The sequence below is a fragment of the Podarcis erhardii genome, assembly GCF_964252035.2.
Source record: "Podarcis erhardii genome assembly, chromosome: 15".
In the NCBI taxonomy this organism is placed as follows: domain Eukaryota; kingdom Metazoa; phylum Chordata; class Lepidosauria; order Squamata; family Lacertidae; genus Podarcis; species Podarcis erhardii.
The window spans coordinates 1,419,538-1,445,838 of NC_138505.1; the positions used below are offsets into that span (position 1 = coordinate 1,419,538).

At 43.5% G+C, this 26,301-nt stretch overlaps 2 protein-coding genes across 10 annotated transcripts in view; both read right to left on the reverse strand.

The window, feature by feature from the left end:
* The window catches only part of METTL25B (methyltransferase like 25B), a 492,409-nt gene that overhangs the window by 426,555 nt on the left and 39,553 nt on the right, over positions 1 to 26,301 (reverse strand). The gene's annotated exons all lie outside the window — the stretch shown is intronic.
* LOC309329993 (C-type lectin domain family 10 member A-like) lies at positions 12,968 to 24,836 on the reverse strand. Of its 9 annotated transcripts, none has more exons than XR_014151247.1 (8): positions 24,761 to 24,836; positions 22,336 to 22,611; positions 20,571 to 20,681; positions 18,773 to 18,866; positions 17,792 to 17,878; positions 16,529 to 16,680; positions 15,154 to 15,263; positions 12,968 to 13,341 (listed from the first exon to the last, which is right to left on the reverse strand). XR_014151247.1 is itself a non-coding variant. In XM_081841375.1 (8 exons), the coding sequence occupies exons 2-8, from the start codon at positions 22,442 to 22,444 to the stop codon at positions 13,188 to 13,190; spliced, it is 747 nt and encodes a 248-aa protein (XP_081697501.1). In that variant the 5' UTR covers positions 22,445 to 22,611; positions 24,761 to 24,829; the 3' UTR covers positions 12,968 to 13,187. The 9 variants fall into 9 exon arrangements, 8 of the variants coding, with proteins under 8 accessions (XP_081697501.1, XP_081697498.1, XP_081697497.1 ...); XM_081841375.1 differs by having other exon boundaries at positions 16,529 to 16,605; positions 18,773 to 18,871; positions 24,761 to 24,829; XM_081841372.1 differs by having other exon boundaries at positions 18,773 to 18,871; positions 22,528 to 22,611; positions 24,761 to 24,822.

The following is a 26,301-nucleotide window of genomic DNA, read 5'->3' on the forward strand; positions in this document are numbered from 1 at the left end:
GTTCTGAATTGACTGCTATATTGGAGTCTTGAACATTTTAAACCTCATTGAGAAAGAGCCTAAATCACTGAATTAACAGATTTCTAAATCTGCTGCTGCATCGTGAGTGTTGGAGAAGGCCTCTCTCTCCTCAGGCTAATTCCATCTGGCCTAGGGGGCGGGGCCCGTCATGGCTGATTAGAGCGTGTCCAGACGAGGTGCGGGCCCCCCTGGGGGATATCATCAATTTGTCCCTTGGCACCGGGATAATCCCAGGGGAACTGAAGGAGGCAGTGGTGCGTCCGCTCTTAAAGAAAACATCATTAGATCCCTTAGATCTATCCAATTACCGCCCGGTCTCGAATCTTCCTTTCCTGGGTAAGGTGATTGAGAGAGCGGTTGCTGAACAGCTTGGTAGGTTTCTGGATGAAACATCTGCTCTGGATCCATTCCAGTCCAGCTTCCGCGCTTGTCATGGGACTGAGACGGCTCTGGTCGCCCTAACAGATGATCTCCGCAGGCAGCTGGATCGAGGCGGGTCGGGGCTGCTGATTCTTCTAGATCTGTCAGCAGCCTTCGACATGGTTGATCACGAACTCCTGGACCACCGCCTTGCCGACGTGGGGATCCAGGGCACAGTCCTTCAATGGCTGTGCTCGTTTCTCTCTGGTCGGGGACAGAGGGTGGCGCTCGGGGGGGGGGGGAATTGTCATCGCGCCACTCCTTGGTGTGTGGAGTGCCTCAGGGTGCGATTCTCTCCCCGATGCTTTTTAACATCTTTATGCGCCCCCTCGCCCAGCTTGTCCGGAGTTTTGGGCTGGGTTGCCATCAGTATGCTGATGACACCCAACTCTATCTGTTGATGGATGGCCATCCTGACTCGGCCCCAGACACACTGGCGAGATGTCTGGAAGCTGTGGCTGGATGGTTACGTGGGAGCCGGTTGAAGTTAAATCCTTCGAAGACACAGGTCCTCTGGCTGGGGCAGGACGATATGGGATTGAGGGGGCAACTCCCATCTCTTGCGGGGGTGCAATTAGTGCCAGCACCATCTGTTAAGAGTTTGGGTGTAATCTTCGATACCTCCCTCTCTATGGAGGCGCAGATTACAGCTATAACAAAGGCGGCATTTTTTCATCTCCGCCAAGCTAAGCAGTTGGCCCCTTATCTCTCTCGCCCTGACCTAGCCACTGTGATCCATGCGACGGTCACCTCCAGACTGGATTATTGTAACTCGCTCTACGTGGGGCTGCCCTTGAGACTGACCCAGAAACTCCAGCGGGTGCAGAATGCCGCGGCGAGACTCCTTACGGGGTCTTCGCTGCGAGATCACATTCATCCGGTACTATACCAGCTGCACTGGCTCCCGGTGGAGTACAGGATCAGGTTTAAGGTGCTGGTGTTAACCTTTAAAGCCCTATACGGCCTAGGACCCTCGTACCTACGGGACCGCCTCTCCTGGTATGCCCCACAGAGAAACCTACGGTCTGCAAATAATAACATCCTCAAGGTCCCAGGCCTCAGAGAGGTTAGGCTGGCCTCAACTAGAGCCAGGGCCTTCTCTGCTGCGGCTCCAATCTGGTGGAACGCTCCGTCACAAGAGACTAGGGCCCTGTGGGACTTGACATCTTTCCGCAGGGCCTGCAAGACAGAGCTGTTCCACCAGGCCTTTGGCCAGGGCACAGCCTGACTCCCTCCTCTGGCAACCTGCACAGAATCTTGCTTAATCGGTTGCCATTAATTTGATTTTAATTAATTTTTATAATGAAATATTTTTAGAATGTGTGATTATTTGATTGTTTAATTATTTGATTGTTGTTAGCCGCCCTGAGCCCGGCTTCGGCTGGGGAGGGCGGGACATAAATAATTTATTATTATTATTATTATTATTATTATTAAACTTGATTATTGAATTTTAATTGAAAATTATGGTATGTCCATAATAGTCTATATGGTGTTAGTTAATATAATAGATAATTGATAAGCTTGATAAACTGACTCAATTTAAAGCTTCTGCAACATTTTATTCTACCTCTTTAAATTATTGGCTGCAAAGCAGTTATTCTTTTATTATAAATTTTCTTCTTTCACCCAGTTTTCTAGGTGACTTTTCTCTCTCATTTTACTGAATCTCATTAAACTCTTATTCCTCCATACTAAGGAGGACCAGCTGAGACTTTGGCTATGATGTAATAAACATCTCCCCCCACTGCACCTCACCAAGAAGCAAGAAACCAGCACAGCTGATTAAGTCTCCTGTAATTATCAAAGAAATCATGATCATTTCTTTGACTCCCTGGGGAGTTCCAGTAGCTGCATGAAAACGATGAATCAAGACTTGCAGATACTATTAATATCTCCTGTGATGTTCAGAGCTTGGCCTTACACCAAGGGCTCTGTCAGACTGATCACTGATTCATTTCCCTGCAAAAATCTGGCTTTTTTAACCATCCCATTGAGAATTTGCTGCTCAGTATCACTCAGATGAAAATGGGCAAAGAGATGAATTGTCGCCTTAAAAATTCCTCTTGCTCCTACCATGCTCTGTGCAGGATGGTACTTTCCATGATGCTGGCATCAGTGCTGCTTCCTCCAGATGAGTGCAAGGCTGTTGTTGCTTCGTGTTCCATCAGTGACCCTCTTCCTATTCTTTACAAATATTTCCAGTCTGGAGATGTTGTTGTTGCTGGCATTATGTCTCAAATCTATATAACTTCAAGCATAGCCTTCAATGAACCTCCTACACCTGAACTCTTCGATGACATTCTGTAAATAAATGTGTGTGTGTGTGCGCACTTAAAAACCTTATCGTATATCTGTAATGGATATATTTCTGCATTTGACATATAATGAAGGTGATGCTCATTACACTAGTGGCCAAAACTGTGGAAAACTTTAGGAAAAGCTGTATTTCTAAGGTTTGGCAGCTGATAACAACAGTACTAGTGCCATGAAATTAAATATTATTAGAAAGATAATCTAATGCAGAATATAATGCCACAAACTGTGCTGAATAGCCCTGACCTGAATCCAACTGAAAATCTGTGGAGCTGATTAAGAAACCATTTTAGTCGGAAGCAGCCAAGGAATAAAGCACAACTGATAGACGCAATAATACAATCTTGGTTTCACATTATAACAACTGACAAACTGAAATCTTTGGTTTACTCCATGGGATGCCATTGTTGGGCTGTAATGGCAGCAAAAGAAATAATGAAAAGCTATGAAATACCTTTTATCGTGGTTTTCTGTGTATAACATTTTTATTTGGGTATAACTGTTGATAGAATAAGGATAATTCAACACTGTTGTATTATATTATCATTCTAATGCTATATATATTTATGGTATTGATGTAAAAACTACTGATGTTGTGAGCTAGAGATACAGAAATACTTTCCAAAATGTTTTCATAATATTGGCCACGTGTGTATGAATTCCTACCACCCTTTTCCTTCCACGTAGTTCTGGTGTTTATGAGACATGGGGGCAGACCTGATAGCTCACACCCAGTTTGTGGTAAACTTTTTCTTCTTGTATGGTAGGCTTATACCAATGTTCAGTTTTTAAAAAAAATAATTGCAAGGCAGTAAGAAGATAACATCCCCATTCACTTTGTTAAGGCTTTCTGCTCATTTACCATGGTGAGCTAAGAATTGCTTATTGAATATTTGACTTTAATCCAAGCAAAGTCATCATTCAGACTTAGAGGTGATTTTATTGTAAGCTTTTGGTAACCAGACTTCCTCCTCCTCCTCCTCCTCTGTAGAACAGAACTAGTAGCAATCAGGGCCAGGCTGCCTATGCGGTGGCAGGAGTTAGATATTCAGCACAGCAAAACATCCAGGTTTCAATATTGTGTTTCAATATATCCACACACTTTCCTTCACTGTGGGAATGAAATCCATTTTTGTGAATGTGAACTGTTATGCACTATGTTGCTCTCCATACAGACCAATGACACAACTCTACCAGCATATTCTGGCTTTGGCATTTGCTGTGAAAGAGATAAATGAAAATCCCCAAATATTGCTCAATATCTCTTTGGGTTTCCACATCTACAACAGCCATTTCAGTCCAAGCTGGACCTACCAAGCCTCCATGGAACTTCTCTCTAGCCAAGAAAGACTCCTCCCCAACTACAAGTGTGATGTTCAGGAGACTCCAAAGGTGGTCATTGGGGGGGCAAACTCTGATTTACGTCTCCACATGTCAACCATCCTGTCTATGTACAAGATGCCAAGAGTAAGAGTTCTGCATGGAACATGGGTCATCATGAAAGCCATTTACAGCTGCCTTTGACTAAATCTCATTGGGTTGCATACTGGTAATTGAATGGCAAAGTGGGCATAGGTTGGTATTTCTCAACCAAAAATGTAGGTTGTGGAAAATATGTCTGCTTCAGTTCCAGACATCCTTAAAAACTCAGGTGGAAGAATTCTTCATTGGACACTTTACTCCTGTTCAGGACTGTAACAAAACGTCTGCTGCCTGTGGTAGCACAACTGTATGTTTGCTATGCCTGCTGAAAAATCACTTATATCGAAATATTTTCCAAAATAACTTTAACATTTCCAAATCAACAGAGGTAAAGAATATGTGAATCCTTCAGATTAATCAATGTTGATCAAATTGAAATTGAAATCTGGATTTGCATTTAAGTGATATTCGATATCACTTTTTGGTATCACTTTTCCTCTTGTTCAGAAGACATCTGAAGGCAGCCCTGTTTATGGAAGTTTTTTTAATGTTTGATGACTTATCGTGTTTTTAATATTCTGCTGGAAGCCGCCCAGAGTGGTTGGGCAACCCAATCAGATGGATGGCATACAAATAATATTGTTGTTGTTGTTTTAAAAAAATATGCATTTAGCTGCTGTATGGGTCTTCCCTTGTAATGAATGAAAGCATCCAAGCTGGTTTTAGCCACCAAATCTTCTCACCTGGTGCTCAGCAACAGCTGCATTTCACATGGATGTGGATTGGCTTGGTTTATCTGATGGGATGGGTGATAGTTGAGCATTATTTGTGCAAGGGTTGGGAAATCTGTTTTGATTTTATGGGGGGGGGGGAATCCATAAACAAGCTCCTGCTGGTTAGTTCAGTGAAATTGTGGAGAATGGCCCTGAAATGATCATAGTTGTGATAGAAAGCACAATGTTGAAGATTACACCACTCTGGTAATGAGAACGTGGCTCAATACTGCAGAAACAGATGATGTACCAATACTAACCATGGCAAAAGTTTGGAATTAGAACAGTCCAGATGGATTTCATATCATAACCTATGCAAAGGTGGTGGGAAATAGCTTTCCTCCATGGTTCTCTATCTTTCGCAGTTGACACAAGGAATCTTCTAGGGTTCCAGAATTTATTCAGACGAGAAACCTTACATGCAGCAGGGGGAGAAAGCTTTTTCAGGCTTTTCTTTGAACAAGCATTTACCAGTTATTTCCTTGACTTTTCTTTAGATGTGAAAAGCAGCCAATTCTTCCATAAACCTAACTGCAAAATTGCTATATTTGATGTGAAGTCATTAATAGCCAAATATTTCCCAAATCTGTAGATTCTAAATTTATTTCTGTTCAGATTTTTAAACAGAAATAATGAAAAAGGCAAATCCTCCTGGTTAATATACAGTAGTACCTTGGCTTACAAGAGCCTTTTAAGGAGGGTGAAAGAGGAGAGCGCAAAATATGGTCTGAAGCTCAACATCAAAAAAACGAAGATCATGGCCACTGGGCCCATCACCTCCTGGCAAATAGAAGGGGAAGAAATGGAGGCAGTGAGAGATTTTACTTTCTTGGGCTCCATGATCACTGCAGATGGTGATAGCAGTCACGAAATTAAAAGACGCCTGCTCCTTGGGAGAAAGGCGATGGCAAACCTAGACAGCATCTTAAAAAGCAGAGACAGCACCTTGCCAACAAAGGTCCGTATAGTTAAAGCCATGGTGCTCACTGGAAAGACAGATCATGAAGCTGAGGCTCCAACGCTTTGGCCACCTCAGGAGAAGAGAAGACTCCCTGGAAAAGACCTTGATGTTGGGGAAGATGGAGGGCACAAGAAGAAGGGGACGACAAAGGATGAGATGGTGGGACAGTGTTCTCGAAGCTACAAACATGAGTCTGACCAAACTGCGGGAGGCAGTGGAAGACAGGAGTGCCTGGCGTGCTCTGGTCCCTGGGGTCACGAGGAGTCGGACATGACTAAACGACTAAACAACAACAACCTCGGGTTACAGATACTTCATGTTACATATGCTTCAGGTTACAGACGCCGCTAACCCAGAAATAGTACCTTGGGTTAAGAACTTTGTTTCAGGATGAGAACAGAAATTGTGCTCTGGCGGCGTGGCGGCAGCAGGAGGCCCCATTAGCTAAAGTGGTACCTCAGGTTAAGAACAGTTTCAGGTTAAGAACGGACCTCCGGAACGAATTAAGTTCTTAACCCAAGGTACCACTGTATACCAATTAAATAGAGATTGAAATCTGGTTTTGAGTCTAATTGGTGTTTTGATATCATCATTTGTTATCATCTTTCCTCCCTTGATTTTAACAATGACCCTCTTCAGCTCATCTATGGATCTTCTCCTTTGACAACTAATGACATTCAAGCCCTTTTCACCCACTGGATATTCCCAGATGGGGCTCAGCAATACGAGGGGATCCTCCAGTTACTGCTGCATTTCCGTTGGGTGTGGATTGGTGTGCTTTTTCTCCAAGATGACACTGGAGAGAGATTTGTACAAAATATTCTCCCCATGTTTGCCCAGAAGGGTATCTGTTTTGATTTTATAGAAAGTTTCCCTAGGCTTACCTCTTCTGGTGAGTTTGATGAAATGGTGGAAGAAGGTTCGAAAACAATAAGCATTATTGTGGGAAGCACTGCGAATGCTGTGGTTGTACATGGTGAAATTCAAACAATTATGGTAATGAGAATGATACCCAAACTTGCAGAAACAAATGATGTGCCAATACAAGGAAATACAAAAGTCTGGATTATGACAGCCCAGATGGATTTCACCTCATTTCCCATTCAAAGAGGTTGGGACATCACATTCCTCCATGGGGCTCTGTCCTTTGCAGTTCACTCTAAGGATCTTCCAGGATTCCAGAAATTTATTCAGATGAGAAACCCTACCTTGGAAAAAGAAGACCGTTTTCTCAGGGTTTTCTGGAAAGAGGCATTTAATTGTGGTTTTCATGATTCTGCTTCAGAGAAGAAAGATGGCAAAATCTGCACTGGGGAGGAGCATATTGAGAGCCTTCCTGGGTCTGTTTTTGAAATGAGCATGACAGCCCACAGCTACAGCATCTACAATGCAATCTATATTTTGGCACATGCTTTGCACACCATGCAGTCCACCAAATTAAATTGCAGAGCAATGGCAGGTGGAGCAAGAGGGAAACTTACAGATCAACAGCCGTGGCGGGTAATGTTGTCTTCCAGTTAATACAGATGTCTGTAATCAACTCTGGAGCTCTGCCAAAGGGGGCACTTTTCTTGAATACCTCTGTCAGTAGGGGAAACTCACTGCGTGTCAAGGCCCTGAGCCCTCGCCCAGATGTTGAATAATAAAACACATGGACACCAGTATTTTAGATTTGTGGTCTAAGTTCTATGAAATTTAGGCCAAGACTAACTGTAATTCTTAAAAGAACCACATCTTACCTTCACAATGAACATTGCTACAATTGAAATTAGCTTTCACAAAACATTTAAATGAATATTGTGTTCCACAATGTTGAACTTTTGTATATCCTCATGAGCAGGGCTTTTTTCAGCCATAACTCAGGGGAACTCAGTTCTCTCCCCTCTCCAGGGGGCACCATTGCTATTCCAAGGGAACGAAGGAGGTGTTTGTGGTGAGCTCCAGCATCTCTTTTTCTAGAAAATAGTGCAGCTCATTAATTCGTTTTTCCTTTTTAGATGCATCCATTTTGGATAAGCTTGATAAACTGACTCATTAAAAGAGACTCATTAAAAACACAGAGAGAAAGACACTAACATACATCTTTTAAGGAGACCATGAACTATACCTCTTAGATGTTAAAGATAAACACTCTATTTGTACAAATATTACCTATATTTAATTATTTTTGGCATCTTCATTTATTGCTTTTTTCCTCTTCAAACTTAGGTCCACCACTTTCTGGGAAGAGTTTCATTCAATAATAGTGCTGGGGAAGAAGTTTCCTTTGACCAAAATGGGGAATTAGTAGCTGGATTTGATATAGTAAATTGGGTCACATTCCCAAATGAGTCATTTCTGAGAGTCAAAGTTGGAACAATGGACCCACAAGCTCCCCCAGAAAAGAGGTTAACCATTCATGATGATGGTATCATGTGGCCCAACTGGTTCAACCAGGTACGAAGTTGTTCTGGATTTTCTCTAGTTTTTTGGTCAGTCCGAAAACTGCCTCACTGCAACACATTGAATCACCATCAATTATCAGACTAGGTATATTAGAGGAAACACCTGACTGTTAAAAAGAAAGCTATTGTGTTTCCAAGCCTATTTGCAGAGGTATCTGAGCTGCAGAGTGTCACTAGTCAATTAAATTCAAAGTAGCCCAGTATGTCTTTTAATTAGAATATCCTTCCTTCCTTCCTTCCTCCCTCCCTCCCTCCCTCCCTCCTTTCTTTTTTCTTTCCTTCCTAGTATTTTGCATGCGCACACACCACCAATCCATTCTGGAGTTATTTGGCCCCAAATCAAATGGGGATAAGGCAATGTTTGATTAGGGTTCTTAAAATTCCAGTTGAATATACTGTCAGAAATGCTCTCCACCTTTCTTTAGACCATACTTCAGACCCCTGCAGTCAGGATTGGACCATTTACTCAGAGGTTGGTGATCAGAGGGCTCAATCCTGCTCAATTTGATGGCACCCATGTGTCCCCCTGCTTGGAACAGGCACACATATCCAAAGTACAGTGTGGGGCTATTTGAAAGCTCTGTTGTAAACAGCCCTGTGATGGTGCTATTTGCAGATGCTTCCTGCCTCCCCTTTCCATCCGGCAACCCAAACTCTAACATCACTTGGGGGGGGGGAGTGTAATTCCGTTTGATTCAGGACTGTCTCTGTCCAACTTGGTTGAAGTCTGGTTCCTTCTAAATCAGCCCAATTCACTTGGGGATTTGGTCAAATCTGTCCCACAGCTCTAATTTTTATCCCACAATTACTCCAGACAGAGTCAATTCACTGTTGAAACCTTCTCATTGGTTTGCATAGAAATATTATCCAAACTTTTACTTGCAGAACTCTTCAAAAACAGAACATAAACATCAAAGATACAACCAAATATTCATGCAGTGCCTTGTGCTGTGCAACACAGGCTCAGCATCTTAGAAAATGTGACATAATCTAAACAGACTTGGAAGCAAAATCTCTCTCACTCTCACTCTCACTCTCACTCTCACTCTCACTCTCACTCTCACTCTCATTCTCTCTCTCTCTAACAGCATCCGTTTCCCTGGAGCTGTTTTCCTTGAGAGTTTCATTTACATCTTCTGTTCCCTGTGGTGTTCAGAGAAAGTCTAAACAGGCAACTTCCTTCAAAATGGAGATTTGCAACCAAATACCTTCATCACATGATCAAAGGTTCACTTTCAGCACAGAGTAGAGGAACAATCAACATGTTATTACTAACTAGTTAAAGATCTGAGTCCTGTGAAACAAACCCCAAGTTAGCAATACACATTTAGGCATTCTAATTTCAGTGTCATTTAAACCATTACATTCAACATGGCAAACATGCAAACATTGGCTGCTGAATTAAAATGATTAACAGTAAATGTTCACACAACCCCCTGGTCAAACTATTGTTTTTAACAGCTGGCTCTGCAGAAGGCTTTATAGAAAACAAAATTAAATTGTAAGGCGCATGCAGGTGATGAAGAAGGTAACTCTAGGAACAAATAGCACTGAAAGATTGCATCGAGAGCCAACGTTTATGTCAAAAATGCTTGAGTAATTTCTATAGTCATGAGATACTGACCCAATAAGCTTTCACCTGAACATTTTCTAATTTGATAGAGATTAGCACTGCCATGCTAATATCTGTAGAAATTTAAATACTCACTAATATGGCTTTCATAAAGGGAAATGTACTGGAGTTCCAATGCTATAATTAGTGCTGGATTAAAACAAAATAAAAAAATTCCTTCCAGTAGCACCTTAAAGACCAACTGAGTTAGTTCTAGGTATGAGCTTTCGTGTGCATGCACACTTCTTCAGATACATCTGAAGAAGTGTGCATGCACACGAAAGCTCATACCTAGAACTAACTCAGTTGGTCTTTAAGGTGCTACTGGAAGGAATTTTTTTATTTTGTTTTGACCATGGCAGACCAACACGGCTACCTATCTGTAACTGGAACTGCTGGATTAAAGGTCATCTTTAGAAAAAAAAGCACAAAACCTCTTTTTTTTAGAAAAAAAAGCACAAAACCTCTAGCATGCTATTGTTTTACTGTCGTTTTTATTATTTGAAGATAGGTCAGTGAGATGCGAACTCCCAAACCATTTCCTTCTTTCATTTATGAACAGGCACAACCCACTTCTCTGTGTAATGAGAACTGTCATGTAGGTTATAGAAAGAACAAGAAGGAAGGAAAGCCATTCTGCTGCTATGATTGCCTTCCGTGTCCAGAAGGGAAGATCTCAAACAAGGAGGGTAAGGAATGCATCACACGCTTTAATTTTACCTGTGAATTTTACCTGTGAATCAGAAGCTTCTTTCTCTAGTGGGAAAACAGTATGGAAGTAGCAAATACACATTCTGGCATCTCTTAGATGCATTGTGACAATCTGGGGACTGAAGGCTTTTTTAAAAATAAGATGTTTCTTCCTTTTTCTTTTTCAGACATGGACGACTGTTTAGAATGCCCTGGAGATCAATATGCAAACAATGAACAGGATGGCTGCCTCCCCAAAGACAAAACATACTTGTCTTATGGAGAACCGTTGGGAATCAGTTTGGCCACCTTTGCCCTCTTCTTTTCCTTCATCACAGCTTTGGTGCTTCAAATATTCGCAAAGCACAGAGATACTCCCATAGTTAAAGCCAACAACCGCAACCTCACTTATATTCTCCTCCTTCTCCTCCTCCTCTCCTTCCTTTGTGCTCTGCTCTTCATTGGCCAGCCTGAGGAAGTCACCTGCCTCCTTCGGCAAACTGCTTTTGGCATGATCTTCTCAGTGGCAATTTCATGCATATTGTCCAAAACTGCCATTGTGGTTCTGGCTTTCATGGCCACCAAGCCAGGGTCCCGAATGAGGAAGTGGGTAGGGAAGCCATTGGGCACCCCAATTGTTCTTTCCTGCTCCCTTATTCAAGCCACAATCTGTAGCATATGGCTGGCCACTTCTCCTCCTTTCCCAGACGTTGACATGCACTCAATGACTGAAGAAATGATACTAGAATGTAATGAAGGCTCCACTATCATGTTTTATTGTGTCCTGGGATTCATGGGTTTGCTGGCCGTTGTGAGCTTCACGGTGGCTTTCCTAGCTAGAAAGTTGCCTGACAGTTTCAATGAAGCCAAATTCATCACCTTCAGCATGTTGGTCTTTTGCAGTGTGTGGCTCTCCTTTGTTCCAACCTACTTGAGCACCAAGGGCAAATACATGGTGGCTGTGGAGATCTTCTCCATCTTGGCCTCCAGTTGTGGGTTACTGGGCTGCATCTTTATCCCCAAATGCTATGTTATTTTACTGAGGCCTGAGCTGAACAGCAGGGAGCAGCTAATAAGGAGACAGTTTTAAATAATCCAGAAGTCTGAATCATGCTCGTAATTCTAGGTGTCTGTTCTTGCTATTTTATTTACATGTATGTAATTAGAAATTAGGAATGCTCATGAGAAACCATGTGCCTTGCCCCCTCCTGGGTAATGGCTGCCCCCCAGCGACTCCCAAGCCTCCCCCAATCTGTCAAAACAAAGGGAGAAGGGGGCAGGAAATTGAGGAAGTCTCAGGAGTCACAGGCGGGTGACGCACCATAGCCCAGTTTGTAAAAAAACTTTGCATTTATGTTTCGCAGGGTGCGAAAGGACTTTGCACCTTTATAAAATATGCATGTGTGCTTGGGCCCAGGGTCTTTTGCCTCACCATCCCAACTACTGACTCCCTGTTGCTACTCAGCTTCAAAACAACAACAGCAACAAAAAACAGGGTCCCCGGATTTATTGAAAAAAATCTGGTAACTATATCCTATGCCACACATTTAACCCAGAGATGCATGTTAAATAAAAGCACACATTCTACTCATGTTAAAACATGCTGATTCCTGGGCAATCCAAAGGCTGGATTTAGAAGGCGATTGGGCCAGATCTGGCCCCCGGGCCTTAGTTTGCCTACCCATGGACTATGAAAATAACCTTGAACTTGGCTCAGTCGTAAGTGGGCACCCAGGGCAGCTGTTTTCACCAAGGGCCCCATGTTCTCGACCAGAAGATCCTTTCAGCATCCTGGCTCCTGCATTCTGCACCAGCTGGCACTGCCAAACCAGACTTAAGGGCAGCCCCACAAGGAAGTGCAGTGCAGGAATCCAGCCTTGAGATTATCAACACATGGGCTGCAGTGATCAGGCTACCCCTGTCCAGGAACGGCTGCAGTTGGTGAAGCAGACAAAGCTGGTTTATTGATCCTCATCCAGTCCCCAACTGCATCAAGACACTGAAGAGCTCAATTGGCTAGACCGTGGTGCTGATAATGCAAAGTCTGCAGGTTCAAGCCCTGTAAGGAACAGCTGCACATTCCTGCATTGCAGGGGGTTCGACTAGATAATCCTCAGGGGCCCTTCCAACTCTATGATTCTGCCACCGGGGATGAAAAAGTTACGGTCTCCACCCCCCTGGCGATGAACTCACCGGTTGCCCTTATGTGCCCTGTAACGTAGTGACCATGCAGATCAGAAGAGGCAATAAGGCAAGGAAACAAATATTGGTGTGCATTGCAAATAAATGCATTGAACGGAAAACAGGCTATGATTGGATCCTTCCATTCTTTATTTTTGTAGCCATCTGCATTTGAGCTTGCAGAATAAGGTCTTTTCAAGGTGGTTTTGAGGGCTGAGGCCAGAGAGTCCCAAAACGTAGGTGGCAGAGTGTGGATTGTGCATTAAAACAGTGGGGTGGGCGCTCTCTTGGTTTTGCTTTTGTGTAGTGATCATGGGATCCAGTTACGTTCATCTTAAGGGGTCTTCTTAGAGCCAGGTATCCTTCGGCACCTTCTTACAAACATAGTTTATTGGTATATCACATTTTACTGCCATCCAGCATTTGTTACGGTAGCAATCAAAGGACATTGCAATACAGTCGTGGTTCGGTTCTCTTTTTGGCTCATAGTAATTCCAGTAGCTGAAAAGAAACGAAACAGCAGCACTCATCGATCAAGATTGGATGTTTACTTCCTCACTCACTCCCCATGCTTCCTACTGTTACTTGGAAACGTATCTTTTAAAAAGCGTATCTTCTGGGATTATTAACAAATGACATCCCCATAAATAAGAAAAGGATATTCTTCTATGCATCCGCTGCCACAAGAGTTCTTATAGCAAAGAACTGGAAGGGAGACAAAATACCCACAATAATAGACAGGCAAATCAAACTGATTGAATTTGTTGAATTGGCCAAAATGACAGCAGCTATCAGAGGTCAAACAAATCAGAATTTAATAAAAGAATGGAGTTGCGTGAATGAATATACAAAAAAAACACTGCTTCGGTACAGAAATATTGATATGTAAAGAACAAAGTTTGTAAGGGGGAAAGGTTACAAATGCAAGTAAAATCAGAATATTTGTCAAATACAATATAACAACACAACTGTAAAGATAAGTTGTGGTTTGAGGACCCGACCACCGCGACGTGAAAAGAAGACACAGGGACACGTGATATAAGGTTAATGGGCTAGAAAAGGCCACAACTTTATTGATTACAGCAATGAAAAGGTATTGGCTTAGGCATTGGATCACGAAACAAGTGGGTTTATTCACCAGGGGTTCATCACCTGTTGATGCTGATCCAACTATAGGCTCACCTTCTGCTGTCACCGAGGGTCGTGCCATGGCCTCCCGCCAAGCAGGCATCGGACAGAATACACGACCGCCAGATTCCTTTAACGGAATACCCCTAAACATTGAAGGCATAGGCGATGGCCACACCTAGCACTTCGACACACCACAGCACATTATTCCAATGCCTAACCTACCCACCAATACCACAAAAGTTGTGACGATTGCTACGAGGTAGGCGAAAAAACCAAAAAGCCTAATGCCAAATGGAAAAACTCCTACCAGGCCCCCTGGGCAACTGGGGCGACCAACCTAAGGTCCATAGCAAGGCCAATGACCTAAGCCCTAACTCAATGGGAGTGGAGGGTGGGTGACTCGCGATGCGACGACGAAGAGAAATGAGGCCGGGGAGAGGCTGACGCTGCAGCATCAAGGCTGCTGGACACGCCCCCCCACGGCACCTGGTTGGACGGCCACCGGGGGGGGGGGGCGTGAGCGCCAGCCAGGTGAGCTGGAGGCAGGGGGCTATGCCCCCTGCTAGGGGCGGTGTTCAGGCTTCCGCCCACAACCACTCCCCTCTCTTTCAGGGAGGAGAGTCTTTATAGAATTAAGGTCAAGCAACGATGGAAGGAAGTCAGATTTTAACTCACATTTCGAGTTATGTCGAACCAATGGTGGTGGCGGGGTGTGAAGTGGTGGCATGCTTTGTTTACTAACATGTACATATGTGTAAACCTTTCTTTCTGTTATTTTGTAGAGATAAAAACTTCAATAAAATTAATAATAATAACAATAATAATAAACTGTAGAAATATTTTCCTAAAGAGAGAGTTGCTCAGCTTTAGGTTCCTACAAGTCCCTTTGAAGCTGAGCTAAGCAGCACAAACCATTTAAAAGCATGTTTTCACCCTCTTCTGAATCAGCACATTCACTTGTTTAGAGAAGCAGCAAGAGTAGCCTTCTTGCCTCTGCAACCTAGGGAGAAGAAGCAGTCACTCACCTGGATAATGATGTGGAGGAGTACATATGTAGATCTTGGGTAGTAGAGAAAAGTGCATGGCAAAATATATTTAGAGAGTGAACAGATCAATTATGTAAACAGAATCTGCAACTTTTTGGAACGTATGTCATTAACAAATATTTCTTTAAAAACTTACGTTTCTGAAACTATCTTCCCTGACAGCCATTTCCATGTCCCTCCCTTGTCTTTAAAGACTCCAATCCAAAAAACCTTTTTAAGATTTTGTACTTCAGTGCTCACAAAAAGCTAGGGAAGGGGTGGAGAAAGAACAAATAAAATATTTTAAGACAATGTCCCTTTCTATGGGAGACTACAGCCCTTTACAGAAATTCAACAGGCATAAACACATTTAAAAAGGAACAGGTGTCACCTTTGAAGACCCTGCCCACATTTTTTTTTGGGAAGCAGTGATCAAAACTATACATAGTATTCCCATCACCAATAATAATTTCATACAGTGGATGTGGTATTGTCCCCCTGATCAACATTATGATGATGATGAATGATGACGATGGAATCAAGGAAGCATCCCAAAGAGGAAATATTGTAGTGAAGGGTAACTTCACCTGCCCTCACCAAGACTGGCTACATATGTATTCCAGTCATGACACAGAGTTAAAATTTCCAAATACTGTTAATGACTGTGCCATAGAACAGTTGGTTTTGGAGCCATCTAGTGGGATAGTGACCTGTGTGGCAAATCCATGTTTGTTGGTTGGTTCCAGAGACACTGGAATCAGTCTGGTTGTGGTATGCCTAATGGCATGATGATGGGGTCTCACCCATGTCTATGCCCTGTAGCAGCCCAGTAGCCCTTCTGCCAGGGCTAAGGCTCTGGGAGAGGGATCTAGAAGAAGAAGAAGAGTTTGGATCTGATATCCAGCCTTTCACTCCCTTTAAGGAGTCTCAAAGCGGCCAACAATCTCCTTTCCCTTCCTCCCCCACAACAAACACTCTGTGAGGTGAGTGGGGCTGAGAGACTTCAAAGAATTGTGACTGGCCCAAGGTCACCCAGCAGCTGCATGTAGAGGAGCGGAGACGCGAACCCAGTTCCCCAGATTACGAGACTACCGCTCTTAACCACTACACCACACTGGATCTACCCTGCAAGCTCCTCTGGAGTCATCTCCATGATACTGTCATGCCAGAGGGTTAGGGTGGTGAGCAAAGCCTTCTTTCTAAGCACTCAGTACATCTCACAGAGTAGAGGAAGAATTTACCGGCAAGCCAAGGGATAGATGCCCCTCAAGTATCTCCTCCTTCACTCCCTTCAGAACCTCCTTCCTGAATGCCAGCTTCATTCTATTAGAGCTCAGCAGCTCCAAGAAACCTTAGTTAGTCCCAGATGGTAGCAGCTGCTCCCTGCCTCACCCACCCCTTGGCTTGACTGATGGAGTTGCTGTCTTGGCTGCATATAGGTGTATTGGAACTTCTTAAATGGATAGTGATGATAGGAGCCCATTGGCTCAAGAAGATCCCCTACCTTTCCTATACTCAGCTTTGATGCTCACCTGTTCTTCCACTGATTCCGCAGAAATGAGGTTGGCACCTTCCAGCTCACAATTTTTTTGGGCATCCATCCATGAGGCTACCTCACTAGAAAACCAATATAAGGTCCTTTCATATATAACCCAGCCATCGTTCAAGTTTTCAGTAAGGATATCTTTGAGTCAAGCCATGTATGGAGGAAGTAGAGAGAGAAAAATAGGGAATTTAATGGGAACCACCTTGTATGTCTGTGCAGATTTCAATTATTTTTGTTAAGTTCATTTCTGTGGCCATGTGATAACATATCTAGGAAGCTCAGGAAGATTAAAACAAGAACAACATTAACTCTTCAGCCCATGCTGATGCTGCAGTAAATACCTGGGTGGGCATAGCTGGGAGTGCAGTCAAGAACCTTTTATTTGAGGGAATAGACAAAAGAGTATGTCCCCTAACAGGCCTTATCTGAACCCCTGGGGCCTCACCTATTTGTTTCCACCTGGATACTCAGGACAACATCAGGGCAGACTTGAAGATTGGGGAGGGGAAGTAGCTGTGGCTTTTCAAAATTCTCTTTCTCTCTCTAGGCTCTCTGTGGAGGTGGGGAGGGGAACCCTAGATTGAAGGAGGCAGTGGTAAAACCACTCCTTAAGAAATCTTCCCTGGGCTCAGAAAATTTACGTAACTGACTGTCAGTTGCTAATCTCCCCTTCCTGGGCAAAGTTCTTGAGCGGGTGGTTGTGGACCAGATCCAGGTGCTCTTGGAGGAAACTGATTTTCTAGATCCATTTCAATCATGATTTTCTGGATCCTTTTCAGTTTAGGCCTGGTTTTGGCATATGTCTTTAAAGGCAATGATATTTCCCAAAGACAAAGTGAAAGAGGGGAAAGGGCATTATACAACTCTCACAAAATGTGTGTTTTGCTGCTGACCATCTTTAGCTTGCTTCTATGTACAAGTAAGGTAATAGGCATTCATTCCCTTTCTTTGCTTTTACATCTAAAGCTTTATAGACAATTTCATAATCGCTTTACCAATTATGTATTCAGTGGCCAAGGGGTCAATTCACTGTGTGAGTGGGCATGAGGGCTTCTTTCTGATGACGGGCTTGTCTTTCCTCGCAATAGAAGCTAAATCTCAACAGTTCAGGAGAGCTGATCTGAATATCTCCGATGTTTCCCTAGGGTGGCTCTAAGAGTTTTCAGCTAGAGGAGGGGCTTTCAGCTGGTGCAAACTCAAGACAGGTTCCTATTGCACTACAATTCCTCAGCATCGTAGGATAGCTTACCAATTTCTTTTTGCAGTTCATCATTTTTATCAGCAAAATACCGCATTTCCTCTGATATGTTTTGAGCTGCAGCAAGTATTTCTAAGTCTATCAAAATTGAAACAGTTTTAAGTCAGGAGTATCTGAAATAACAATCTGCAAATATCAGGAAACCATTTCCAAACACTTAAAAACACCCAAGTCTGAAACAAGAAGCAGAGCTCCAGGATGCGGTTCTTGTGAATATGAGGACAGACTTGATTCTCTGTGGCTGAAATCACCAATGAAAAGCCTCAGAAGAATCCTGCAGCTGGATCAGACCAAAGACCCATGCAACCCACTATCCTATTCTCATATTAAAAGTGGCTCATGAAGTATCTCTAATGTTCCCCTCCTATGTCCTCCTTTTCTGCTGGGAATCACAGGGTCACAAACAAATTCCTGCTTCGAGTCCCACAGGAAAGCCAAATGTACAAAGAATACTTTGCAGTTTTCAATTATGCTTTGTGAGATCTAAGAAAATAGAGGTGCCGAAACTCTTTTTCTGCTGAATTCTGGGTTGCATCCCACATAGAGCTAAGTAGGACATAATGTCAGTGCAAGGATTTTCCCTTGTGAAATGCAATCTTCAGCCCCCTTCCCTCCAATCTGTCCTGAAGTCCCGTCCACCCCAGGAGAGCAGCTTTGGTTGATGGCATGCGGGGTGAATTGGGGGGAACATTCCCTTGTGCTAGTGCTAAAATCTTGCACTAGCACAAACATTGTGAATTACAGTTTGATGGGGGAGGACAGCATTTCTAGTGGGGAGATGTGAGAATCACAACCGTCTGCTTTTCTTCCTGCTGAGCAATGAAAAAGTGCTAAACTCTGTGGGGTGATGAGTTTCATTGAATATATGTTTTGCCCACACAATTTGAATCCCAAAGTGAACTATATGAATTGAACTCTGTTTAATTTAAACATGTTACAGCAAAAGTGTGGATGTTCATATAAAATGCTTACCATCCTTGTCTATATAGACTGGATCAATCCCAACCAGAACGGTTCGAATCATATCCACTGCCATTTGAAACTCCTGTCTTTTTTCCAGTTCCTTCTGATCTAAGATGGAAGCAGGTAGAAAATAAATGAAGAAATTGTGTTCTAGCACGCTAGTCTGATAAACTGGGGAAGGGGATACTTGGTTTCAAACTGCTATTAATATTGAATTTAAATTGCAGACTTGTACAACAAACATGCCCTTATGGAGAAGGACAAATAAAAAATCAAATCAACAAAAACATGAAAATGACTTCTATTAACATTTTTTTGCTCTCAGCCCTTAGACTGAGGGTTCCCATGCCTTGATTTAAGCTGTCCTGGTGGTCTGAAGTCCTGTGTCCATTTGGCCTGCTACTTCTGTCACCAGATGGTTGGCCTCCCTTAGAGAGCTTTAGATTTTGGGGTGTCTAGATACACCTGCCCTCTTTGTCCTACAGACTTGCATTTGCCAGGCTGCCTCATGCTTAAAATATGCAGATTCTTGGTCATTTGGTTCCCTCCCCCCTGAGCTTTGCTTACTTTGGAGTGCCCTTTAAAAACGAATTATCTAGGCAAATAGGCCATGTGTTCATCTATCCAGTGCTATTTTACTAGAAAAAGAGGCACCGGAGCATACCATGAATGCCTCCCTTGTTCTCTTAGAATGACAGGGGCACCCACCTGAGAGGGGCTGGAACTGAGTCCTGATTAATTCTAGCTGCAAAAAGCCCAGCATATATCTCAATATTTAGGTAGGCTCTGGACTCACCCACACTGGCCATGGCCTTATCCTCTGCAGCCTGTTTTCCCCAAGCTCTTTCCTTCATGGGACTGGAGCACTAGCAGAGGGCATGTAGTGATCAGGTGGGATTGCGATGAGGAATTATAAAAAAATATGGAGCAAGCCATTTGTGTCAGCAATGAAAGCATTGTGTTGACTGGGTTTGAGCCATTTTGATATGATTTCTGATCAATCCACGCCTCTGCATCTCTGTCTTATTTCTCTGCCTGACAGGCATGTATAAGCATTCTAAACACAGGCCAGTTGTTCATCAGGCATCCTGGGTCATAAAGCTAGAAGGTAGCTTTGATGTAGTTTGTTAATTGTTCACAAGGAGATGGTAGATACTACCTAAAAGCATTCCTCCTTGCTTCCTCTTTTATTTACTCTGGACTACTATACATGCTCAAATTAGCTCTTTGTAGTTAACTTTAAACTTTGTCCCCACGTGGGGTTTTTGAAATGCTCAGAGGAAATCGGATTGGTTCTTAGGAGCACTGTGTAAAAAGTTCTTTTGTGAATAAAATGACCTGGGCAGAGGGGTGGAGAGAATTATTATTATTATTATACACACTTCTCCCAGAGTCTTGCTGGTCAAGCCTTGTGTATATTTTATTAATCAGAGTCCAATCCGTCCTTGCTTTAGGAACGCTACAGGGCAGGGTGGTGAGATCAGGAATGGGGGCTTTCCCACAGCAAATGAGGATTAGTTGGGAATGGAGGAGAAAATTGCAAACCGGGAAAGGGAATTGTCCAGGGTGTCCCAGGGACTTGTGTTAGCCTATGTCTCTCTTACAAGTGCTGGAACTCACTTTTTCAGGGAGAACAAAACAGTGCCATTGCTCTCAATGGGTGACAGCTGTAACTCACCCCTGGAAATCAAAGAGAGATGAAAGGGGTAAAGGGAAGGTGGATCCTGCCATCTCCTTTTGGAAATGCTATTGGCATTAAAGCAAAGCCCATGACAGTAGTATCAACGTACGCCAATTGTGTACTTACATAGCATGTAAATCAGCAGTGTCAAGGCAGCAATGATGAAAATCTCAAGTAGGAGATATCTTTCACCCGCTGGAGATTTGAAGAAAGTAACCAAGTCGTGAAAAGCTGATGCTTGAAGAAAGAAAATTTTACTTTAGCCATCAATAGCCAGCATACCATTGCCACCCCAGGGAAAAGGGTTTCCATGTGCTGTGGCAGCCATCAGCCAGAGACACTCAACTGTTCAAGGAGTGGGCACTTGGGAGGATAAGCAGGTGGAGGAAGCAAGCCGAGATGCCTCGCTGCTTGAGGAAACTTTTCTGACCAATGTCTGGATCAGAAGACAGTAGCCTTTGATACTACTTTCTGCCCCCAGGCAAATGACAAGATGCTCCCTCCGTTCACACAAATCCATATACACAAGCTGAGCTGGGCTGGCCATTGGCTCCTATTTCTGTGCTGCTGATGGGGCAGCAGACTAGCTGAGGAGGTGCAGTGAAGCTTGTGTGGTCTACATCAGGGGTCAGCAAACTACAGTCCGTGGGCCGAGTCAGGCCCATAAGGGTTGTAAATCCTGGCTGCATGACCATTTAAGGATCCTCCAAGAGTCTGAGGGTGAAACGCGCGCTGGAAAGAATTGCATTTCTTTGGTAGAGCCAATGCAGCACCTGGGTCATCCATCATCCCAGCGCTGCGTTTCATTGGTAGAGCTGATGCCTCAGCAGCTCTACCAATGAAACGCAGCGCCAAGTTAATCCCTGCTGCTGGGAGGGCTGCGAACGGTGGGAGGGCCTCCAGAGACCTTCCCGCAGTCCAGAGTTTGCCCTCCACTGCCAGCAGGAGGGCCCCCGTCCCACCCCCGAAGCGCAGAAGAGGTGCCGACAGCAGGAGGCCCAGCAGGCCGCGCAATGCAGCACCAAACCCAGGCGAGGACCCCCCCCCAATCCAATGACTAATATCAGTGCAGGTAAGAAAAAATAATAATTTTTATTTTTATCATCTACAACACTGCCTTATTTATTTTACAGTACAGTGCATTGTTTATTATGGGACGCGGGGGGCGCTGTGGGTTAAACCACAGAGCCTAGGGCTTGCCGATCAGAAGGTCGGTGGTTTGAATCCCCACGATGGGGTGAACTCTCGTTGCTCGGTCCCTGCTCCTGCCAACCTAGCAGTTCAAAAGCATGTCCAAGTGCAAGTAGATAAATAGGTCCTGCTCCGGCGGGAAGGTAAACAGCGTTTCCGTGCACTGCTCTGGTTTCGCCAGAAGCAGCTTAGTCATGCTGGCCACATGAAAAAACTGTCTGCGGACAAACGTCAGCTCCCCTGGCCAGTAAAGTGAGATGAGCGCCACAACCCCAGAGCCATCCGCGACTGGACCTAATGGTCCCTTTACCCTTTACCTTTTACATTGTTTATTGCTTTCATTTTATGGCTCAATGGTCTAGTTAGATAGGAAAATTCATGTTAAATTGCTGTTTTAGGGTTTGTTTTTAAAAGTCTGGAACGGATTAATTTTATACAGTGTGCATAGGAATTCATTCATTTCCCCTCGAAAAAATATTCATTCATTATTATTTTTCAAAAAAAAAATTCAAGACCCCCACAAAGTCTGAGGGACAGTGGACCGGCCCCCTGCCGACCCCTGGTCTACACATCTCACAAACGTCTACCCACCCCAGCGCCTACTACTTGAGGCAACTGCCTCACTCTGCCTAATTGTACAGCCATTTCTGACTGCACACACTAAAGGAACACAACAGCCAGCAGCAAAGAGTGGGCTCACCCCTGGGGTTTCTATGGGGCTTAGTGGATCTCTGGCACCCAAAGAGCTGCATGGGCTTTTCTCTGCACTCCTTCCTGGCACAACATGACTGGTTCCACTCCCTGCCCATCTCTCCAACAACTTCCCTTTCCTGTGCATTCCTCTACTTTATGAGAAACCTCAACCCATATGACTGTGCTGTATACAGATCACCAGTTTCCTTTGCTTTGCTTTTACGCTTTCTGGACACTGCATGTCTTCTGAATGCTGCTGGCTTCCCCATCCTCTCAGTTTTGTCTGTGGAATAACAAACTAGAATAAGACAACAACAAATGGAGAATAACACTATGCACACATTAGGTACAGAGTAGCGTCTATCAGTATGAGACCATCAGTCAAGAAGTTGTTGAGTCCAATATAACTGAAACATCTTTCTTTTTCTTCTGCTGGATCAGTCTCAGTTTTAAACCAAAAGAGATGTTCTATGTGAATTCCAAGGCATTTCTGAAAATTGTTTCAGGTAATATAGCACATTCATATTTTGCATCCTATCCCTCTCTAAACTCCTGGACATCTAGTTTACAGGACTCCAGTAAGATGTTCACCATTGGACAGATCGTGTGGGATCTATGAGGTCTTCAGATGTTCCTGGCTGCCAGTGCCCTCCATCACAGGAATCATGGTCAATAGTTGAGGGTGATATGTGTTGTAGACCAATAACACCTGGAGGGTCACATGTTCCCCACCCTTGATGGAAGGTATATACATTTAATTATAGAACTACCTCCTGATCATCAGAAAAGATGGCATACAAGATCCAGTCTCAGTGAGATGCATATAAATCCAATTGAATCTAGCAAGATTTGGGAGACCATGAGTTGGAACTGGAAAAGAAGCAGAGGGGAAGCTGTTACACAGGCTCTCCAGGTGTGGCATTTTGTTTTCTGTTTGCAAAGACCCAGCCTGACAGCTGATGCTGTGGCTTTTAAAGAAGAAACGAAGAGGGCTGCTGTCTAATTCCATTTTGAAGCCATCTGAGCTAGCAAATGGGATTGCCAAAGACTTGTATTTTCTGATCATGATCTGGGACCAGGCAGGGGATTGGGGCCAGGGTGGGGCTGGCTTCGGCTTTACCATGGATGGCACCTCCTTCCTGGCATCAGGGTGGTTTGGGGTCACGTGGGTGGTGCAGCCTGAGGCCTGCTGGGCCTCCCGCAGTCAGCACCTCTTCCACGGCTTTGGGGGTGGGATGAGGGCCTCAAAGGATGGGAATGTAATTACATCATGAATTGCATCTGTTGCCAGCGTGGCGTGAGACCTAAGCTATGGACTATATAAGGGCCAGCAGCTGAAGGAGACAGTGAGACCTTGATACATTGTTCTATGTTCCATTCCAGAATAATAAATAATAATAATAGATTTTTATTTGTACCCTCCTCGACTGGAGCTGGGCTCAGAGAAGCTAACATCATATAAACAATACAATATGCATAAAACAAGCGATCAATTAAAATGCATCCAAAAATTAATTCAAATCAATTAAAATTAAAACTGGACAAATTATGATCCTCAAGTTAAAATTGAAAGTGGTTAATACTCGCCAGGACCAACTGTTTCCACTGATATTATAAGGACCTGTGAGTGGGCTGGGAAACCTCCTTCGTGCTTATTCTTATACAAAGAGAAAATGAGTCAGACTGAACCCTGACCAAAGGCCTGGCGAAACAGCTCCATATTGCAAGCCCTGCGGAAGGATGTCATATCTTGCAGAGCCTTGGTCTCTTGTGAGAGAACATTCCACCAGGCCGGGGCCACAGCCAAAAAGGCCCTGGCTCTGGTCGAGGCCAGTCTGATCTCCCTGGAGCCCGGGATCTTCAGGGCCCAGAATGTGAAGAGAACAACCATCAGCCAGTCTGAAGTGTCCCAGATAAGTCTTTCAAATCTCCATCAGCTGGGGAGATATGTAGAACTGTACCTATTCTATCTGTATTGCGATTATTGTTGCCTAAGATTTTTTGCTTATAGGTTATATTGCAATTTTGTAGTTTATTCCTGTTGCTGTTGGCTTTATATTAGACTCCATTCTATGTTGCTGATCAATTTCTTTGCTAATGTATACCAATTAATAAATGTTTGTCTCCACCTAAGAGTCTGTCCAGTGAAATCTAAAGAACCTCTTGCTTGTTTGGTGGTTGCCATTGGCCAAAAAGCCATTAGGGGGCACTGGCAAGAGACCACCTGTAGACACCCCTAGAATGTACCACCACTCAGTTTGATTGGATGAACCTGAGTTCTAGTATTTAAAAGAGAAAAACGATCTGTAGTTTCATAAACCCCCTGATCATTTCCCCTCTTTGTGAACTTTTGGCCCTGGAATAGGACCCTAGAAATATCACAGTTCATAATGAATGTTTTCCACCCTCCAGACCTTTTTCTATTTGGATACCTTGGTGATGTCATATACCAATCTCCTCTCTAATTTCTTCTTAAGGGTGCTTCATCCTCCCACTGGCTAAGAACCACCTCCCTTGTGACGTCAGGGATTCCAGAACTCCTCCCATTTAGCATTCTACATAAAGCATAAACCCAGCAAAATGTTTCTTTCAGATCTGTTATGCTACTTATTTTTCCAATCCTTGCTGCAGTTGTATACATAAACAATTTTATAATTATATATTATCATTGAAAGGTTAAAAGACTATTATCGTTACAGTAAAACATTGGTCATTGAACGTAATCCATTGCAGAAGCCCATTCAGCTTCCAAAATCTTTGACAACCAAGGCGCAGCTTCCAATTGGCTGCAGGAGCTTCCTGCACTCAAGCGGAAGTCACACCAGATGTTTGGCTTCTGATAAACGTTCAAAAACCGGAAGACTTAATTCTGGGTTTTCGGCGTTCGGGAGCCAAAACATTCCAAAATGGAGGCATTTGGCAACCGAGGTTTGACTTCATAAGGTCTCTACAACCAAAATAAGCAATAGTGATGAAAGAAGGCAACCTTCTATTGCACCTTTCATAACTACATTTCTCGGAAAGTATCCCATTTACTATTAAATTTGTGTATTGTTCTGAACATATGGCAGTAATAGCTCTTCCTGTTTTCTCCAAATTCCATGATTTCAATTACTTTGGACCCAAGATATATTATCAAAAGCCTTTTCTGGGTCTCAAAAGAACATTGCAAATGGTTTATTGATATTTCTTTCATTAAACTCCAAGGCATTTATTACTATTCTCACCTGGCCCTGGCCCCAGCCTTGTGGAACACTCTGTCGCAAGAGACCAGAGCCCTGCAGGGTTTGACATCTTTCTGCAGGGCCTGCAAGATGGAGCTACTCCGCCATGTCTTTGGTCGGGGCCCAGTCTAACCCCCCCTCCTTTATAAGGACCTTCTATAAGACCCTGCATGTAGGCAGCCTCCCTAGCTCTTCCAAGCAGCCCATATAAGACCACCATAAATAGTTGGGCCGGAGGAGGTATACAAGTCGGAGCTAAACAGTATAAATTGAAAGCTTTTGCCGATGATTTAGTCTTGACATTGCAGGAGCCAGAATCCAGTACCAAAAGAGTATTGCAATTAATTCAAGAATTTGGTCAGGTTGCGGGATTTAAGTTGAATAAGCTGAAAACTAAGGTGTTAGAGAAGAACTTAACAGTGATTGAGAAAGAGAGGTTTCAGAAGGAGACAGGATTAACATTGGTTAAGAAAATGAAATACCTGGGGGTTAATATGACTGCTAAGAATGTGAACTTATTCAAAGATAACCTTGAAACATGTTGGAGGGAAGTGAAAAAGGATCTAGAAATATGGTCAAATTTGAAGTTATCATTGCTAGGCCAAATTGCTGTGATAAAGATGAATGTACTGCCAAGAATGTTGTATTTGTTTCAAACATTGCAAATTTTGGACAAGGTGGACTGTTTCAAGAAGTGGCAGAGAGATATTTCTAGATTTGTCTGGCAGGGCAAGAAGCCTCGAATAAAA

Excerpts from the sequence above, each read along its gene's own strand:
- LOC309329993 (XM_081841368.1), bottom strand. The coding sequence starts at position 22,444 with ATGGGCAGGGAGTGGAACCAGTCATGTTGTGCCAGGAAGGAGTGCAGA. Across the intron at positions 18,872-20,570 it reads ACTGCTGATTTACATGCTAT|ATCAGAAGGAACTGGAAAAA; the intron begins GTAAGTACACAA and ends CTTCCATCTTAG. Across the intron at positions 13,342-15,153 it reads GGGAAGATAGTTTCAGAAAC|CTACTGGAATTACTATGAGC; the intron begins GTAAGTTTTTAA and ends GTTTCTTTTCAG.